This window comes from Puma concolor, chromosome A2 (genome assembly GCF_028749965.1).
Source record: "Puma concolor isolate L17-30 chromosome A2, mPumCon1.1.hap2, whole genome shotgun sequence".
Classification (NCBI taxonomy): domain Eukaryota; kingdom Metazoa; phylum Chordata; class Mammalia; order Carnivora; family Felidae; genus Puma; species Puma concolor.
The window spans coordinates 13,459,796-13,481,104 of record NC_141668.1 but is presented as its reverse complement, the minus strand read 5'-3'; the positions used below and the strand labels follow the sequence as shown (position 1 = coordinate 13,481,104).

At 39.6% G+C, this 21,309-nt stretch overlaps 3 protein-coding genes across 3 annotated transcripts in view; all 3 read left to right on the top strand.

The window, feature by feature from the left end:
- LOC112866450 (trypsin-4-like) overlaps positions 1-16,750 on the top strand; it is a 92,283-nt gene extending 75,533 nt beyond the window's left edge. Inside the window, exons 6-7 of the transcript XR_015244429.1 lie at positions 15,794-15,843; positions 16,641-16,750. The gene's annotated coding sequence lies outside the window, so the exon portion shown is untranslated. The remainder of the gene's footprint in view (positions 1-15,793; positions 15,844-16,640) is intronic.
- On the top strand, positions 9,567-10,537 carry LOC147583007 (olfactory receptor 9A4-like). Its single transcript, XM_086688355.1, has one exon. The coding sequence runs from the start codon at positions 9,593-9,595 to the stop codon at positions 10,535-10,537; it is 945 nt and encodes a 314-aa protein (XP_086544481.1). The 5' UTR covers positions 9,567-9,592.
- On the top strand, positions 11,891-12,790 carry LOC147583006 (olfactory receptor 9A4). The gene has a single exon (XM_086680855.1). The coding sequence runs from the start codon at positions 11,891-11,893 to the stop codon at positions 12,788-12,790; it is 900 nt and encodes a 299-aa protein (XP_086536981.1).
- Positions 16,751-21,309: the final 4,559 nt, after the last annotated feature.

Here is a 21,309-nt window from a genome sequence, read left to right as displayed (position 1 = left end):
GAAAGAAAGTGAATATAAAAGGGAAAATGTTGTATGTTTCCGTTTATGTGAGGTACCTAGAATAGTCCAGTTCCTAGAGACAGAAAGTAGAATAGTGAGCAGCAGGGGTTGGGGAAGGGGGAAATGGGAGTTACTAATTAATGGCGGGCAAGAGTCAGCTTAGGATGGTAAAGCGTTCAGGAGATGGAGGGTGGTGATGGTCGCACAACAATGTGAATGGGCTTAATGCTACTGAATTGTACACTTAAGATGGTTAAAAATGGCAAAATTGTGTTATATATTTTTTACCACAATAAAAAAGAAAAAATATCCAATAATTCTAAATGATGTTCATAGTGAATCATCAGACTATTGCCGTTTCCCTTCTGATCCATGGTTCTCTTCACACTCGTCAGAGGTGACTGTCTTCAAGTGTTTCTATTGGGATATATTTATAAACAATATAAAGGTATTTCTTGACTTGTCAGGTTGTTCTTCCTTATGTTAATAATTGCCTTGTTTAAAAATTCTACTGAGTATGTATACTAATTTTTTTTTCTGCTTTTATACTCTTACCGATATCATGAGCCTCACAATAAACTATTCCTTGTGCTTTGAGCTCTGTAGGCCTTCTTACTTGGTGTGCTTCCACGTTTTGATGGGGCAGCCTTTCTACCATCCCTGTAAGAGAACTCGTAAGTGGTAGGCTTTTTTTGATGTTTTTATTCCAGCATCATACTTCATTGTCACTTTGGCCAGATAAAAACACCTGCATGTCAGCCACTGGGGATACCTTGCCTGCAGTTCCCTGCAACTGATCTATGGGCAGTCCAGCCTCACCCAGTCCCCTTGACTCAATGGCAGTGAAGAAATAAAAGAACTAAAAGTGAAGAGACAAAGGCTTTCTTGGACAGAATTTGAAGGAATTTGTCATGAGTACACCTGCTTTGCAAGCCATGTTAAAACAGTTGTTTAAGGAGAAGGAAAATAATATAGTTCGTAAATTTATCCTATAGAAAGAAAGGAGGAACTTTAGAGAAGGAATAAAATAAAAACTTTAATTTTTCTTGTGCTTACCCGATCTCAGAGACAACAGTTTTCAGAATGACACAGCAGCGTGTTGGATGATTATAGCTTATGAATAAGTGAAGTGTATAACAGCAATGTTTAGGAATATGTATGAGGAACTGAGGATATTCTGTTATAAGATACCTGCACTATCAGTGAAGTGGTATAGATAGTGTTATTTAAAAATGATTATAGCAAGGTCACAGGATATAAGTTTGGTATACAAAGTAAATAGCTTTCCTGTGCACTTGTGAACTTATATACTAGCAATGAAAAACTAGGTTTTGAAATTAAAAACACAGTGCTTTTGAAATTAGCACCAAAAAATAGGTACAAAACTAACAAAATTCATGCAAGATCTACATGAGGAAAACTACGGAATCTTTCAAACTCTGATGAACGAAATAAAAGGATCTATATAAGCGCAGAAATACCCCATATGCATGCACAGGAAAGAAGTGTTATGAAGATATCAATCTTTGTCAACTTGATCTAGAGATTCAATTAAATCTCAGCTAAATCCCAGTAGGTATCATGTAGATAATGACAAAGTGATACTAATGTTTATATGGAAAGGGGAAAGGCCCAGAATAGCCAACACAATCCTGAAGAACAGTTGAAGGTATTGTCTCTACTCAACCTCAAGACTTATTATAAAGCTGTAATGATCAAGACAGTATGTTATTGGTGAAATAATAGAGAAATGTATCAGAGGAAGAGAACAGAAAGCCCAGAAATAGACACACACAGATATCACCAACTGACCTGTAACAAAAAACAAAGGCAGTTCCATGAAGAAGGGATAGTCTTTTCAACAAAAGTTGCCGGAACAACTGGACATCTTTATGAAAAATAATTCTGGACACAGACCTTACACCTTTCACAAAAATAAACTCAACCTGCAGCAGACACCTAAATGTCAAATGCAAAGCTACAAAACATCACAACCTAACAGAGGAGGAAACTAGGTGACCTTGTGTTTGATGACCATGTTTTAGATACAACACCAAAAGCATGATTTAGGAAACAAAAATTGAAAACATGAACTTCTGCTCTGGGAAAGACTGTTAAGAGAATGAAAAGACAAGCCACCGTTTGGGAGAACATACTTGCAAAGCACGTATGAAAAATTGCTCATGTATCCAAAATATACAAAGAACTCCTAAAAGTCAACAATAAGAACACACAACTCAATTAAAAAATGGACAAAAGATCTGAACAGACCCTTCACTAAAGAACATATGCAGGTGATAAATAAATACATAAAAAATGATCAACATCCTATGTCATCAGGAAATTGCAAATTAAAAAAGTAATGAAATACCACCCCGCACCCAGTAGAATGACTAAAATTCCAAAATACCGAACGTTGGAGAGGATGTGGAGCTACCAGAACTCTCATTCATTGCTGGTGGGAATGCAGAATGGTACAGTCACTTTGAAAGACAATTGGGCAAATTCTTGCAAAGCTAAATTATACTCTTACCATACAAACCAGCAATTATCTTCCTTAGTATATGCACAAATGAATTGAAAGCTTATGTCTACACGTAATTTTGAACCTGAATGTTTACTATATTCATAATTGCCCCAAATTGGAAGAAAACAAGACTTCCGTTACGGAGGGAAATATGTCTGTCAACATTCTTATGTTGAAGTTCTACCCTCCCAGTACATTGGAATGTGAAAGTGCTGCTATAATTTGATTGGGAATGGGTCTTTGCAGATATAATTATAGAAGATGAAGTCATAGTGGAGTAGGGTGGGTGCCTAATCTTAATGACTGTTGTCCTTACAAGTAGGACACCCTGTGTGAAGAGACACACATAGGGAGAATGACTTGAGAACATGAAATATAAGCCAGATATCTGGTTTATATTATATTCCATATTCCAGAAATGGAAATAAGAGGTATCACAATAGTAAAATAATCCTTAAAAGTGTAAAAATGGGTATCATGAACAGCTTTATGTCAATAAACTTGACAACTTAGATGAATTAAGCAATTCACCTGAAAAACTCAAACTGAAGTTGAAGTTTTGAGTAGTCCTATAGCTACGAAAGACGTTTCACCTATAAATACTTTCTCACAAAGAGAACTCCTGGCCTAGATGTCCTCACTGGTGGATTTTTCCACACATGTTAGGAGGAAATAATACATTTTCCCCCATAAAATAAAGGGGGCAGGAGAGCATATTTTCCAACTCATTTTATGATAACCAAAATTGCCACCATGCAAACCATGACAAGGACCTTACATAAAAGAAAACTATAGGCCAATATCTCTCATTAACAGGCCAAAATGCTGAATAAAAAGCTAATCAATATAATCCAACAATTTAAAAATGATGGCTGTCAAGCCTCAGACTACTCATCTAATCTTTCCCAATTTCTCTTCAGCACTGAGGCAATCATTGTTGGGGTTTCTTTAACTACAGATTATTTTGTATCTATTCTAGAGTATATGACACTATACAGTATGCATTTTTTTGGTGTCTGACCTTTTCATTCATTGTAATTTACTTGAATTCATCCATTTGGTGTCTATCAGCAGGTTTTTACTTTTTGTTGCCGAATAACAGTTCCTCATAACAATATGTCATTCTCTGTTGATGGATATTTATTTTCTGTCACAATTAGTTATAATGAATGAAGGCACTGTGAACATTATAACAGAGGTATTTGTGAAGACATACATTTTGATTTATTTTAGGGAACTACCTACAGATAGAATTGCTGAATCATACAGAGATATATATTTAAGTTTATAAGAAACTACTTTTTCCAGAGTAGTTTTTTTTATATGACTTCCTACTTCTCCATTTCTGCTCTTCCAATGTATAGTTGCAAATACTAGAAAGATATCTCGAGGAAATCAACCATGCCTTAGATTAAGAAAGCTGGTTCTTTTGTATATATAAACCACATCTTCTTTATCCATTCATCAGCTGATGGACATTTAGGCTCTTTCCATAATTTGACTATTGTTGAAAGTGCTGCTATAAACATTGGGGTACCGGTGCCCCTGTGCATCAGCACTCCTGTATCCTTTGGGTAGATCCCTAGCAGTGCTATTACTGGGTCATAGGGCAGTTTTATTTTTAAGTTTTTGAGGAACCTCCACACTGTTTTCCAGAGCGGCTGCACCAGTTTGCCTTCCCACCAGCTGTGCAAGAGGGTTCCCGTTTCTCCACATCCTCGCCAGCATCTATAGTCTCCTGATTTGTTCATTTTGGCCAATACTACTTGGCAATGAGAAAGAATGAAATCTGGCCATTTGCAGCAACGTGGGTGCAACTGGAGGGTATTATGCTACGTGAAATAAGTCAGGCAGAGAAAGACAGATACCATATGTGTTCACTCATAAGTGGATCCTGAGAAACTTAACAGAAGACCATGGGGGAGGGGGAGGGGGGGAAAGTTACAGAGAGGGAGGGAGGCAAACCATAGGAGACTCTTAAGGACTGAGAACAAACTAAGGGTTGATGAGGGGTGGGGAGGGAGGGGAAAGTGGGTGATGGGCATTGAGGAAGGCACCTGTTGGGATGAGCACTGGGTGTTGTATGGAAACCAATTTGACACTAAATTATATTAAAAATAATAAAATAAAATAAAATAAAATAAAATGATGATTAAAAGAAAAAGAAAAAAGAGAAAGCTGGTTCTTCAGTAAAGGTTCTGAGACAGAGTCCATTCTCCTCAGATTTCCTCATTTGACAGCAACCTTCCTTCACTTTTGTCCAAGAGTCATAACAAGCCCCAACACAGCCACTCAGAGGCTAACAGGCAGATGCTGGGACCAAGGTGTTGTGGGCAGCTATCAGCACACTTGCCATGGGGATGAGGCCCTCAAGCTTGGGTCTTTACTTCACAGTATGATCAGTGACTCCTGTTATGTTAGTATCATTCTAGGATCTGCATGGGAAATACTACACCGAAATAGAAATGCCCTGACCACAGACTCTCAGGAGAGGCCTGATACAATCTCATTTAAGAAACAAAATAAAGAAATGGCGCTTGGGTGGCTCAGTCAGTTAAGTCTCCAACTCTTGATTTCAGCTCAGGTCATGATCTCACAAGTCATGAGATCAAGCCCTGTATTGGGCTCTGTGCTGACATCATGGAGCCTGCTTGGGATTCTCTCTTTGCCTCTCTCTCTCTCTCTGCCCCTTCCTGGCTCAAAATAAGTGAGTAGACTTTAAAAATAAGAAACAAATGAGCAATAAGGAAAATAAAGGAGACAGAAAGGCAAACCAAGAAACCGACTCTTAACTACAGAGAATGTTCTGATGGTTACCAGAGGGGAGGTGGGGGTGGGTGGGTGACATAGCTGATGGGGATTTAGGAGGGTACTTGTGATGACCAACAGGTATGGTATGGAAGTGTTGAATCACTACATTGTACACCTGAAACTAATATTACAATGTATGTTAACTAACAGGAATTTAAATAAAAACTTAAAAAGAAGACATTATAAATTAATGCAACTTTTTGAGAGTGATTTGATAACAGCTCATAAATTAATGCAATTAAAAAGTTGTATTTGTACAACTTTTCAGACATGAAAATATTTTTTAATATAATTTATTGACAAATTGGTTTCCATAGAACACCCAGTGCTCATCCCAAAAAGTGCCCTCCTCAATGCCCATCACCCACTTTCCCCTCTTCCCCAGCCCTCATTAACCCTCAGTTTGTTCTCAGTATCCAAGAGTCTCTCATGGTTTGCCTCCCATTCTCTCTGTAACTTTTTTTTCCCCTTCCCCTCCCCCATGGTCTTCTATTAAGTTTCTCAGACATGAGAATATTTAGTGCAGCAGCAATACAGACATGAAAAATTGGAGAAAATGCAATGTTCATCAGCACATTCATTATACAATGATCAGTATTTCATAAGTGAGTATTACATGAGCAGTAACTTAAAATGTGATTGACATATTATTTTATTTCAGAGAGAGAGAGAGAGAGAGTGAGAGAGCATGTAAGCAGGAGAATGGGGCAGAGGGAGAGAGAAAGAGAACTTTAAGGAGGCTCCATGGTCAGCTCTGAGCCCAATGCAGGGCTAAATCCCACGACACGGGGTACATGACCTGAGCCGAATCAAGAGTCGGTCGGTCAACCGAATGAGCCATCCAAGAGCCCCACATATCATCAACAATATGGGGAGTTTAATATACACCCAAACATGCATATGCGTGCACACACACGCACACACACACACACACACACACACACACACACACATCAAGAAAAAGGAAGCAGGAAAGTATATTTATTTAAATATAATTTATTAAAAACAAATATATATATATATATATATATATATATATATATATATATATATATACACTCTTGTAAACACACAGAAAACTTCTGTATGAATATGCTGGAAAATTATAATAATAATAATTTATAATATTTAGCTCTAGGAGATGGATCAGGAGAATCAAGCAGATGGGGAGAGAGATATTTATGCTTTACCTTATATCCTTCCATTTGATTTTTAAATAATACCTGTGCTAATTTCATGAAAGATGGCAGTTGTTTTCACGTTAAAAGTAAATGTTTTAAGTGTGATTTTGCTTTTAAACTCAGCATCCCAGCCATTCTCTCTTTTATGCAGTATTTTGTTGTTGTTGTTGTTGTTGTTGTTAATTCTGAATGTGTTTCTTCAAGTTTGACCCCTCAGTTCAAGCAGCACAGGGAGGTGACCTGAGAGCATTTGAAGATCTAGAAGGGAAATGTATGGCTGAACACCCAGAGTTGGGTGCATGTTGGAGGGACTGGAATGGGCTGTGGCATTATCAGAAGGTGACATTGGAGTAGGTGGCAGGTCCTCTCTATTTGTCTTGCCAGGTTCCCATAACTGTGGACAGAGGGTATGTGGTTTAGAGTGTGCAGAGATCATCGGGAAAGCTGTGCTTCCTGAAACCTAATGTTACCAGAGCATTAGCAGGGGGAGGGTCTAGGTTTGGCTGCCAGGTACAATAAGGACACCTAGAGCCTGAAGAGTGGATTAAGGTAGCTTCAGGTTAGATGGCCCTCCATCAAATCATCCCTCCATAGAGATGAAGAAGAAGAAGATTTAGTGGCCCCTAAGTCTGAGTCTGTCTTGGGGGCAGGGCAGGCTCTGTAGGGCTAAATGGAGTCAGGGAGAAGCAGAGAGCAGATGAGGGGGCTGAGTGTTCACAGCTTGGTAGTGGTGATAACTAAGGGTCTGGGAGGATGGCAGCCTGAAAGTTGAGAAATTCCTGAGTAGGAGTGTTTAAGTTTTCCTAATGCAGAGAACTTTACCAGGATCTACAACTTGATTATCCTCAGGAGGGAAGAGTGAAAGTTTCTTCAGCTTTTCCTTGACTACATCCCTAGTGTGTTGCTGAACCTGTGCAAATTATTCCTCAATGTATAACTATCCATCCCTAAGGATGGATAGTTAGAAGGCAGAGAGAATGAGGCGGAGGGAGATAGCTAGATTCCTCTCAGCACTACTTCTGGACTTTTTCCTGAGCTCCTGGGTGTGGACAGTGTTCTTCACCATGAGTGGAGACAGCAGGAGCTGCCCTTGTCTCCTAAGCATGGCTCTTTACTAGCTGTGGGAGCCTGCATGATGTCTGAAGTGCAATAGAACTTTCCAGTCCAGTCCGTTCCCTACAGGTGAGTGTCTTCCAGGTATGCCCCTTGGTGAAGGAGAGAGTTACCAGAGCATTAGCAGGGGGAGGGTCTAGGTTTGGCTGCCAGGTACAATAAGGACACCTAGAGCCTGAAGAGTGGATTAAGGTAGCTTCAGGTTAGATGGCCCTCCATCAAATCATCCCTCCATAGCAGAGAGCAGCTTCACGGTGCCCAGTGCTGGTGATGAGCACACTCTCTGCCATCACCTCAGTTCCTCTTCTCTCATATCTCTTCATCTCTTCCTTTTATCTGCTTGCCTTCTTGTGGGGATCTCTGGGAAGAGAGATTACAGGTTGGCTGGTCAATGCTTTAGAGAAAAGTGAAGGGAGGGAAAGGTAGAAAGGTTGGGTACTCTTTGTTTATTCGTTGGTTTGTTCTTTAGCCTGTTAATTGATAAAGTCACTTAAAAATATTTATAGAACACATACTTTGTCAGACTCTGTTCTTGTCACAGGTGATAATACAAGAAAGCTAAAGAACTTGCTTCAAGTTATTTAATTCTAATGTGGGATTTTGAGGATGATAAACTAATAAACAATTAAACACATAATATGGTTTGAGCTACTGATGAGAGCCAATAGAATAAAAATGCAGCCTCACAAGGTTAGAGAGTGAAATTGTGCATGTAGTGTTTTGAAGGGGATGTTGGGAAAGTGCTGTGGAGAGGAGATATTTGAGCAAAGACCTGCATGTGGTGAGGGAAGAAGTCCAGACCTCCTGAAGAACTCAGTATGATATATATTGATGTCTTCTAACATTTTCTTACCCTAGGGCTCTAGAGAAAATAGAAGGTCTTGGATAAACATATGCACTCTTTGAGTTTTCCAAGTTGCTCTATGGGACTGAGACCATTGCAGTTCGGTTAGAGCGATAGGCTGCCCATTTCAAGGTTTTGTCTCTGTCTGGAACTAGACATTTGAGACCGGGGGAATATGGAGGATTTTGCCTCTATATCGCCACTGTTTTCTTGTCTTCTGGTCCCAGGGTGGAGACTGCAGTACAGACAGGACTTCCTTCTGGCACCCGCCTCCCCATTGTCATCTACAGAGCAGAGGAATAAAAGATCTCAGAGTTAGAGGTCACTAACAGGGAACTGGAGAGGCCCTTCCTGCCTGGAGGATATACATTCATGGATATGAGAAATGGTGGATGCCTTTCATCCTGAGAATAAGGAGGGAGAAGTTGATAATCCACACCACGGAGCCAGCTTCCAGAAGTCAGGAAAAGACTCAATATTTTGTCTCAAAACAGTTCTTATGACAATGTCCTAGATAGGTCCCACTTGCTAACAACACTGCAGAGTTCTTAGTGTAATTGAGGTAGAAACTTAGAATGAATATAATGCAAATGGAACCTATGTTAAAGGATACAAAAGAAGTAATCATGTCTTTGTGTGATTGGCTAAGGTTGGGATTCTTTGAACTGTTGAAATGTAGCAGGAGTTTGCAGGACATGGATACAAGAGGCAGAGAAGACACTTTTGGGCCCTGGAGATGAAGTGTTGGTGGCATGAATGAGCACTTTGTGACCAGGGAAGTGAATAGAATGGCAGGTCAGGGCAGGGTTGGAGGCAGGATGGCTGGTGAACTGGGAGACGGGTACATACTGGGTGAGTGGGTTTTCATGCCTCAGGTGTGGTGTTGGTGGCTACTGCTCATCTTCTTGGGCATTTACGTTTACCTTCATAAGTTACACATATCCTTCATAAAACATTTAATATCAACCTTGTATAAAATAGTAGCATTATGTTGTGAAGTCTAGGGGTAGGATATATTTCCTCAAACTGGAATTGCCTTGAATCTTCCTGTGGTCAGAAACTTGTTTTCTCTCTTTTGCTCTTTAGATTCCACAAGGAACAAGAGCTCAGAACTAAATGTTGGGGAATCACTCTAGTGCCACTGAATTTTATCTCCTTGGCTTCCCTGGCTCCCGAGAACTACATCATATTCTCTTTGCTATCTTCTTCTTCTTCTACTCAGTGACATTAATGGGAAACATGGTCATCATTGTGATTGTCTGTGTGGACAGACGTCTGCAGTCCCCCATGTATTTCTTCCTTGGTCATCTCTCTGCCTTGGAGATCTTGGTTACTACTAATATCGTGCCCATGATGCTTTGGGGGCTGCTGCTCCCTGGGATGCAGACAATATCTCTGGCTGCATGTGTCACCCAGCTCTTCCTGTACCTTTCTTTGGGGACCACAGAGTTTACATTACTGGGAGCGATGGCTGTGGACCGTTACGTGGCTGTCTGTAACCCTCTGAGGTACGACATCATTATGAACAGCCGCACCTGCATCTGGGTGGTCATTATGTCATGGGTGTTTGGGTTCCTTTCTGAAATCTGGCCAATTTATGCCACATTTCAGCTTACCTTCTGCAAATCAAATGTGGTGAACAATTTCTTCTGTGACCGAGGGCAATTGCTCAATCTATCCTGCAATAATACCCTTTTCATAGAGTTTATCCTATTCTTAATGGCTGTTTTTATTCTTTTTGGTTCTCTTATCCCTACAATCATCTCCTACACGTATATCATCTCCACCATCATCAAGATTCCCTCAGTCTCTGGCCGGAGGAAAGCCTTCTCTACTTGTGCATCCCACTTCACTTATGTCGTGATCGGCTATGGCACCTGCTTGTTCCTCTATGTGAAACCCAAGCAAACGCAGGCAGCTGAGTACAACAGGGTAGCGTCACTGATGGTTTTAGTGGTGACCCCTTTTCTAAACCCATTTATCTTCACCCTACGGAATGAAAAATTCATAGAGGTCTTTCGAGATGTCATGAAACGCTGCTCTCAACTCCTCAAGGGTTAGCTGGTTCCTAAGTAGAAACATGAACTCATCATCATGGACCTGAGCAGTCTCATAGCACTAATTCAAATCTGAAATGATCATTTTCATCATCAAATAGTTTGTCATCTGCAAGGGAATTCTACAAAATTCTTCAAGGGAATTTTAAGACACTGATAGTCCACCAACTTATATTCGGATTTTTCCTTCATTGGAGATCACATTATTATTTTCTAATTGAATATAGACTTTTGTGTATTCCTCTGTAGTTATAGTACATCTTATAATATACATTTTTGAAGTGTAAATGTACAAAATATATGTAATATTTTTAAGGACACTCAGCTCTGGGAGCCCCTGGGTCGTTCAGTCGGTAAGCCACTAACTTCATCTCAGGTCATGATCTTACGGTTCATGAATTGAGCACGATCATAATATTATTGTTAGTAAAGTTGTTTCCCACTGGGGGTATGACTTAGCAATTTTGCAATTGCTGTACACATATACTACAGGTGAACAAATGAAGATTACAACTGGTGGGAGCCAGTTTCTTATGTGGATAGGTATGTTCCAGAGAAGCAAGAGGAGAAGGCTAGAATCAGCCATGTGGCACTGGATTCAAATTGGTGCGTCAGTGTGCATGCATATTAGAAGATTATATGTATGTAGGTGGGTTGATTAATATATGATATAAATAAATGATATGAAAAATGACTCTTCTTTTTCATAACTATTTTGGCTATTCTCTTGTCAGTCTCTTTCCATATAAATTTTGAAGTCGGTTTGTAGATATCTACAAAATGCTTGCTGGGCTATTGACTGGGACTGTGTTCAATCTATAGTTAGATTATTAAAACCCTGAGATCTAGGACTCCTTGCATTTGTATATGATTGTAAATTTTCTGCCTGACCATGGGGTTGAGTAGGGGTTCCTTGACGATAAGAGGTCAATCCCTGTTCTTTCCTCCCTCTCACGTACTTGTTCTCTATGGCTCTTTTCAAATGTAGGCAAATATTTGTCTTTCTTCTGTGACATTAGGCTTGCTCCTGAATCTTTCACTGGCACACACCAATGGCTTGACCTTTACATTTTATACCTTTATATTGTGTCAGTATCATTGTACAGAAGTGTCTCATAGGCTTTACAACTCCTCAGAGGCCATTTACGTGTATCAGGCCATCCTAGTCTATTAGAGTCCTCCTCCATTTTTCCTGCAACCTCCATCCCTCCAGTCCAATGAGCCAGTATTGTTTTTGAGCACTGTGCCTGATGTCATCTGTCCCTCCCAGGGGCACCACCAGTAGTCAGAAACTGTGTTCCTTATTTAGACTCTGAATCAGGGCCGCTGCCCCAACCCTGGAGATTTTCCTGTTCACATGCTGTATGTGAACACTTGCCATCATATTCTCTTTGCTATCTTCTTCTTCTTCTACTCAGTGACATTAATGGGAAACATGGTCATCATTGTGATTGTCTGTGTGGACAGACGTCTGCAGTCCCCCATGTATTTCTTCCTTGGTCATCTCTCTGCCTTGGAGATCTTGGTTACTACTAATATCGTGCCCATGATGCTTTGGGGGCTGCTGCTCCCTGGGATGCAGACAATATCTCTGGCTGCATGTGTCACCCAGCTCTTCCTGTACCTTTCTTTGGGGACCACAGAGTTTACATTACTGGGAGCGATGGCTGTGGACCGTTATGTGGCTGTCTGTAACCCTCTGAGGTACGACATCATTATGAACAGCCGCACCTGCATCTGGGTGGTCATTATGTCATGGGTGTTTGGGTTCCTTTTTCAAATCTGGCCAGTTTATGCCACATTTCAGCTTACCTTCTGCAAATCAAATGTGGTGAACAATTTTTTCTGTGACCGAGGGCAATTGCTCAAACTGTCCTGCAATAATACCCTTTTTATAGAGTTCATCCTGTTCTTAATGGCTGTTTTTGTTCTTTTTGGTTCTCTTATCCCTACAATCATCTCGTACAGCTATATCATCTCCACAATCCTCAAGATCCCCTCAGCCTCTGGCCGGAGGAAAGCCTTCTCTACATGTGCCTCTCACTTCACATGTGTCGTGATTGGGTACGGCAGTTGCTTGTTCCTCTATGTGAAACCCAAGCAAACTCAAGCAGCTGATTACAATAGGGTGGTGTCCTTGATGGTTTCAGTAGTTACTCCTTTCCTCAATCCCTTCATCTTCACCCTCCGAAATGACAAAGTCATAGAAGCCCTTCGGGACGGAGCAAAGCACTGGTGTCAACTATTCAGGAATTAGTCTTGTCTTAATTATTATGGATTTTATAATGCTCTGAAAAAACATACTCCTCTTTGATCTGCATCATAACCATCATCAAATATTCTGTGTACAACAAAAGCCTTTTAAGTTATGGCCATGGTTTTTAACATGGTTGTTTGTTATTAAAAATTCACTTCTTTTTGAGCTCACCAAACTCCACACCCGAAAAGCAAATAACCCAGTGAAGAAATGGGCAGAAAACATGAATAGACACTTCTCTAAAGAAGACATCCGGATGGCCAACAGGCACATGAAAAGATGTTCAGCATCGCTCCTTATCAGGGAAATACAAATCAAAACCACACTCAGGTATCACCTCACGCCAGTCAGAGTGGCCAAAATGAACAAATCAGGAGACTATAGATGCTGGAGAGGATGTGGAGAAACGGGAACCCTCTTGCACTGTTGGTGGGAATGCAAATTGGTGCAGCCGCTCTGGAAAGCAGTGTGGAGGTTCCTAAGAAAATTAAAAATAGACCTACCCTATGACCCAGCAATAGCACTGCTAGGAATTTATCCAAGGGACACAGGAGTACTGATGCATAGGGGCACTTGTACCCCAATGTTCATAGCAGCACTCTCAACAATAGCCAAATTATGGAAAGAGCCTAAATGTCCATCAACTGATGAATGGATAAAGAAATTGTGGTTTATATACACAATGGAATACTACGTGGCAATGAGAAAAAATGAAATATGGCCTTTTGTAGCAACGTGGATGGAACTGGAGAGTGTGATGCTAAGTGAAATAAGCCATACAGAGAAAGACAGATACCATATGGTTTCACTCTTATGTGGATCCTGAGAAACCTTACAGGAACCCATGGGGGAGGGGAAGGAAAAAAAAAACAAAAGAGGTTAGAGTGGGAGAGAGCCAAAGCATAAGAGACTGTTGAGAACAGAGAACAAACTAAGGGTTGATGGGGGGTGGGAGGGAGGAGAGGGTGGGTGATGGGTATTGAGGAGGGCACCTTTTGGGATGAGCACTGGGTGTTGTATGGAAACCAATTTGACAATAAATTTCATATATAAATAAAAAAAAAAGAAAAAAAAATTCACTTCTTTTTAAACATATATGTATACATGTATACATATGTGTGTGTGTGTATATATATATATATGGTTATAGATATACATGTACATACTGTTCTCAAAATATGATACCTTTCACAATAAAAGTTAAAAATTAAATGTAAAAATAATACATGTATGTGTGATATTTGTATTTCTGAACACGAAAAGCTAGGAAAAATATTCCCCAACTGCAAAATGGAATGACTACTCATTTCTAGGTTGCTGATTCATCTCTTCATGTAAAATGTCCTGTGGTTTAGGTTCTCTGGCCATGTAAGCTCCCTACTCCTTCCCTGACTCAAACATATTCTCTCTCTCTCAACAGATACAACAAGACTATTTTTTCACTTCTATAAATGTGACATTTCTAATTTCAATGATAGATATGAAGACCTAAGACACTGCCCTCAATCACCTGGGGATCTTGTTGAAATGCACATTATAATTCAGAGGTCTAGACTAAAGCTGGAGAGTCTACATTTCTTTTTTTTTTTTTCTATTTTGTCAAAATTTTTTTTATGTATATATGAAATTTATTGTCAAATTGGTTTCCATACAACCCCCAGTGCTCATCCCAAAAGGTGCCCTCCTCAATACCCATCACCCACCCTCTCCTCCCTCCCACCCCCCATCAACCCTTAGTTTGTTCTCAGTTCTCAACAGTGAGAGTCTACATTTCTAATCAGCTTCAGCTGATGTTGATGCTGTTGGGGGTGAGGGTGAGGGACGAATTACCTCTGCCCTTGGTTTCCTGTTCCAAAGTCTGTTGCCTTAGTACTTCTCTGCATATTTTCTTGGCTGGCATAATTCCACAATTCTGGACACCATTACAATCCCAGGAATGGTTGTTTTTTTAAAAGACACATCTCTAATTGATGGGCTTCCTCAGGGTGTGGGAGGAAGAGCTAGATAAGGTGGTATTCTCTCACCTGAAAGCACCCACATCATGGTGCCTGCTGCCCAAAGGATGTGGGACAACAGAGCTGCTGTGACAAGGGAGAGCTGGCCCCACGGGGTCCCTGGGCTCTGGAGGAGTGTAGAGAGGGCAGAGGAAGAGGCAGCCTCTGGCCCCTCTCACATTCCTCAGTCCTTTTGAGGTTCATGTTACCTGGCCCCTGATTCCTATCCCCTTCAATTGTTCATCCTCTCTTGCCCACTTTCTTTCCTGATTCTTCTTTGTAGCTCTCTTTCTGTGGCTCCAGTTCCCCATTTCACTTCTGCATTCCTCGTTGCCTTTCCCCCTCATGGACCAAGCTTAGCTTGCTGTCATCCAGCTTCCCACAAGGCAGCCCTTGCGCCTCTGTGCCAGCACATCAACCTCACTCACTCTTCCCCTAGTCAGCCCCTCTTTGGTTCCAATCAGTGATTCCCTTTCTGATGTCATAAGCACACATTTTATCCACTATGGCATTTTTGTAATAACAAAATATTGATAACCAAATGGATATCAGTAGGTGACTGGTTAAATAAATTGTTTCACTCATACAATGAAATACTATGCAGCCATAAAAAGAATAAAAAACCTCTTTCTGCAATGATTAGAAATGATCCCCAGGCTGTATTGTTAAGTGAGAAAAGCAAAGCACATGGAACTTAGTATTCACTTTTGGGTAAGAAAGAAGTAGAAATAATATTCATATAATAGCATTCATACTTGCTTGTGGACCACATTGTAAGAAATTAAGAAGTAATTACTTGTAGAACTATGGACAGATAGAATGGGAAAAGAATGAGACTTTTCACTGTTTGCCTTCTAATATTCTCTCTGTTTTTTTTTTTTTGTAACCATGTGTAGGTATTGCCTATAAAAATAAAATAATAAATTTCATTTATGTACTTTAAGGGATGTAGTAATTCAATCTTACCTTTTTATTTATTCAAATATTTATTTATTTTTCTCTTATTCAGGAGCACCTGCTTATTTATATGAATACATTTCTCTAACTGGAAGATATTTGGTAAGTGGAGCTTCTGTTAAATTAAAATATTTTGGAAAATATTCCTGGAGCATAACATAGAAGCCAGGAGCTCAAGAAGAATATCAAGAGAAGGAGGCCTGTGTAGAAGTGACTATATGCTTTCTTGAACTTGGGGTCTCGGTTAGTGTGTCTGATAGGGAAGAAATAGCACTCTCAGCAGAAGAGAAGAGGCTGTTCCATTCTAAAGAATCTTGCTCTGTCACACAGTACTTATTTATTTGTATACTAGGTAATTAGAACCAGAGAGAACTATCCATCTAGAGCTCCATACTCCAAAGCAGTATAGCACTGAAGTTAAATACTCGAGAAGCCCAGTGCCTAAACTCCCTATCCCCAACTTTTCAGGCCATAATTTTCTGCTATACTGAATACTTCTCTCTACTTCCCAAAATGGATCACAGAAATGCTTGATGTATATGTATGATGTGAACAATAATAATGATATTAACAACCAATACTTCATATTATGCATGTCAGGAACGCTTTTCACATTTAGCCCTAAGGATTCCCTGTTGATTTCACCAAAAAGGGACCTACTTGGCATCCAAGTCCATGCATGGACAGCCCAGAAATTGTGGGGAGTTACTCCCAATTGGATGTAATATGACCAATGAAAGTAGACACCAGTAGATAATTTTTCCCCTTTTCCCCTCTGAGGGATAGTTATGAAACAGAGTTTATACATATCCTAAGGTGTGAGTAGTACCAAAGATCACACAATTAGTTGCACTTAGGGGCAGGAAGCTTGATAAAGCATCCTTTTATTGGTTTTACAGTGTTCCATGGTTCATATCTTTTGTCATTCATGCCTGCCCTCATGGACTGTATTCCCCAATGAATAGCCGGTAAGTCCTTGGCCTCCTGAGGAAACCAAGCTAAGAAATACTGCTTAAGTGTCACTCTTTAATTTTTACTACTAAACAACTCATTTAAATCATATAAGAACTCCCTAGGGTAACTACTATTATTACTCAAGGAACTCTGGCACAGAGACAATAAGTGACTTACCCAAAGTCACATTGTTAGTATGCAAAGGCCTAGGATCCAAACCTAGGCAGTCTGGCTCCGGTTTATTCTCTTAACCACTATGCTAGATAGCCTACAGTGCTACATCATGAAATGCTAATTGTTTATCTTTATCTGAGCTACTTGTTATTTATTCTTATATCAGTCAGGATAGTCTAGGTTATGTTGTGGTAAAAGTAGTCTCAAGATCCCTGTATCCCACAACAACAAATGCTTGTTTTTGTTCCCATTATTTGTCTGCTATGGGTCAGTTGCTCCTCTGCTCCCTATCATCTTTATTTTAGTTAAGGCTAATGGGGCAGTCTCTAACTGGGACTTGGCTGGTCTTGAGATAGTGGGAAAAGAGTATGGCAAATCATGGTCAGATTCACCAAAGTAAGGGACCAGGCCAAACCTGCTGTCAGTGTTAATGCCTAATTTCAACCTAGAATATAAAATTATATATATATATATATATATATATATATATATATATATATATGTATATGTATGTGTATATATATATATATATATATATATGAAAAAATTAACTTTATATGTTGTAATTTTCTTGGATTGTTATAGTCTGTTTCTTCCATAACCTAGATACATACTTATACACAGTGTAAAGAAGGGAAAAACTCATATATTTGTCTTTCTCTGACTTATTTTGCTTAGCATATTACTCTAGTTCCATCCGTGTTACTCTAAATGGCAAGATTTCATTCTTCTTGATTGCTGAGTAGTATTCCATTGTATATATATGCCACACCTTTATTCATTCTTTAGTCAATGGACATTTGGGCTCTTTCCATAATTTGGCTATTGTTGTTAGTGCTGCTATAAACATTGGGGTGCATGTGCCCCTTTGAATCAGCATTTTTGTATCCTTTGGATAAATACCTAGTAGTGCAATTGCTGGGCGATAGGGTAGTTCTATTTTTAATTTTTTTGTGGAACCTCCATACTGTTTTCTAGAGTGGCTGTACCAGTTTGCATTACCACCAACTGTGCAAGAGGGTTCCCCTTTCTCTGCATCCTCTCTAACATCTGTTCTTGCCTGAGTTGTTAATTTTAGCCATTCTGACAGGTGTGAGGTGGTATCTAACTGGGGTTTTGATTTGTCTTTTTCTGATGATGAGTGATGTTGAGCATCTTTTCATGTGTCTGTTAGCCATCTGGTTGTCTTCTTTGGAAAAGTGTCTATGTCTTCTACCCATTTCTTCACTGGATTGTTTGGTTTTTGGGTGTTGGGTTTGATAAGTACTTTATAGATTTTTGGATACTAACCCTTTAACAGATATGTCATTTGCAAATAATCTTCTCCCATTCTGTCAGCCTTTTAGTTTTGTTAATTGTTTCCTTCTCTGTGCAGAAGATTTTTATCTTAATGAGGTCCCAATAGTTCAGTTTTGCTTTTGTTTCCCTTGCCTCTGGGATATGTCTAGTAGGAAGTTGCTGCAGCCAAGGTCAAAGAGGTTGTTCTGTCTTCTCCTCTAGAATTTTTTTAAGTTTAATTAATTTATTTTGAAAGAGAGAGAGAGAGAGAGAGAGAGAAAACAAGTGGTGGAGGGGCAGAGAGAGAGAGAGAGAGAGAGAGAGGATCCCAAGCAGGCTCCACACTGTCAGCACAGAGCCCGATATGGCGCTTGAACTAATGAACCATGATGACCTGAGCTGAAATCAAGAGTTGGACGCTTAATTGACTGAGCCACCCAGGCACCCTTCTCCTCTAGGATTTTGATGTTTTCTTGTCTCGCATTTAGGTCTTTCCTCCATTTTGAGTTGATTTTTGTATATGGTGTAAGAAAGTGGTCCAGGTTCATTCTTCTGCATGTCACTGTCCCGTTTTGTCAACACCATTTGCTGAAGAGACTGTCTTTTTTCCATTAGATATTCTTTCTCGATTTGTCGAAGATTAGTTGATCATACATTTGTAGGTCAATTTCTGGGTTCTCTATTCTGTACCATTGATCTATGTGTCTATTTTTGTGCCAGTGCCATACTGTCTTGATGATTATAGCTTTGTGATACAGCTTGAAGTCCGGGATTGTGATGCTTCCAGATTTTTGTTTTCAACATTACTTTGGCTATTTGGGGTCTTTTCTGGTTCCATACAAATTTTAGAATTGTTTGTTCTAGCTCTGTGAAGAACGCTGGTGTTATTTTGATAGGGATTTCATTGAATATGGAGATTGCTTTGGGTGGTATCAACATTTTAACAATATTTGTTTTTCCAGTCCATGTGCAGGCTTTATTTTTGAGGTGATCATTGCAAATATCTGTGAATATACCAAAAAGCATTTAATTGTGCAGTTTAAATGGGTGACTTTTGTGCTATGTGAATTATATCTCAATAAACTTGTTAAAAATAGTATGTTAGATTGTGAAAAAGTTTTATGAAGAAAAGTGAAATAGGACTGTATGGGACCATCTATTAAGGGAGTCTTGAAATTTTAAGTAGGGTTGTCAGGGAAAGCTTGAGAGAATGAAGTACAAAGCCCTTTGGATGCCCATTACAGAACACCCCAGGCATAGTGAACAACAAATGGAGAGATCCTTGGGCAAGCGTAGGTAAAGATGCCAGAATGGAGCAAATATAGGGAGTGTAAGAGCAAATTCAGTCAGAGAAGTAATCAGGATTTAGATCATACAGAGCCTTGTAAGCTTTTAAAAGACTTTTGCCTTTTCGAGGAGTGAGTTGGAAAGTATTGCAAGTTGTTGAAAAAGAGTGACAGAATCTGTTCAATGTTTTAATGAGATTATTCTGACTGCTATGTAGACAGTTGATTAAAGGCCAGTAAGAGAGAAGGAGGGAGACCACTTAGGAGATTATATCAGTTAGCTTCTGCTATATAAGAGCTAAGCATAAAACTCCAGGGGCATACAACAATAAACTTTTATTTTTATGCATTAGGGCTTCAGCCTATCTAGGCCAGGCTCAGATGGTGGTTCTGCTAATCTCAGGTCAGCTTGTGTGTGAGTCTAAGGGTTGGATGGCAGGTGGCTGGTCTAGGCTGGGTTCTCACTGATGTTTCAACTGGGGTGTCTCTCCTCTTCTTCTTGGCACCAGCAGGCTTACCTGAGCACTTCTTCCTCTGATAGTGGCAGGACACAAGAAAACACAGATGGAAATACTAAAGGCCTCCTAAGGCCTGGGCTGAGAACTGGCACACTGAAGTTTCGGTCTCATTCTGTTGATCAAAGCCAGTTACATGGAAGAATCCAGAATCAATGTATGGAGAAGTGCATCACTTGAGGAAATTAGGACAGAAAGGGGTTGACCAAGACAGCCATAGTGTTTCTCTTGCCTCTCTGAACTTTAGATAGGCTTCTTCCTGACTCCAGACCCTTGCCATCCCTATTCTTAGATTATTTACTTTAGAGCACTTATAATTGTAAATTATTTTTCTTCACCCTTTACAGACTCAGGAGCAGCTCAATGTGCTTACCCCATTGATCAATCTCTCCATTAAGGTAGTTCAGTACTTTTCTGGTAGCACATCTTAGGGCTTAAAAACTCTCCCATTCTTTGTTTTAGTGGAGTTGAATTCAGGCTGAGTTCTGGCCCCCCTCTCCTATTTCAGTAACCTTGAATAAAGTCTTCTAGGCCTGTTTAACTTTGTCTGGGGGAAATTTTTGCTTTGATGGGTGAAAAGTGAATATTTTCAATAGTCTAATTTACCACAAAGACTGTTACAATGATGTAACCTAGAGATGATGAGCACCAGGATCAGAATGAAAGCAGTGAAGGAGTGGACTGGTCTGTTTTTAAATACAGTTGATCCTTGGGCAACATGGGTTTGAACTGCCTGAGCTCCCTTATACATGGATTTTTTTCAATAAATATACATAATGTACTGTAAATGTATTTTCTCTTTCTTATGATTTTCTTAGTCATATTTTCTTTTCTTTAGCATAGTTTGTTGTGAGAATACAGTATATAATACATATAACATATGAAATATCTGTTAATCAGCGTTCATGTTATTGGTAAGGCTTCTGGTCATTAGGAGCTAAGTTTTTGGGGAGTCAAAAGTTATATGTGGATTTTTGACTATGTGACTGTGTGAGGGGTTGGTGTCCCAAACCCCAAATTGTTCAAGGATTCACTGTATGTATATTTTTATCTCTCTCCCTAACATATATCTATTTAATCCATATTTTCCTAGCGGCAATAGGATTTGTTTTCATATGATATGTAAAAAACCAGTGCGTTAATGATTATATATTTTCTGGAAATATTTAACTGGAGAATATCAGGAGTCCAGTTATGAACAAAGTAAGCTTGAGATGTCTACTGTTAAATATCTAAGAATATGTTGAGGAGGCAGTTAAATATAAAACCCTGGAGTCCAGGGCAGTTCAAGTTGGATATAGAAATGTGAGTCAAGTGAGTGTAGGTGGTATTTAAATCTATGAGAATAGTTGAGTGACCAA

Bases quoted from the DNA above. Each gene is read 5' to 3' on its own strand.
- LOC147583007 (XM_086688355.1), top strand. From the start codon at position 9,593: ATGTTGGGGAATCACTCTAGTGCCACTGAATTTTATCTCCTTGGCTTC.
- LOC147583006 (XM_086680855.1), top strand. From the start codon at position 11,891: ATGCTGTATGTGAACACTTGCCATCATATTCTCTTTGCTATCTTCTTC.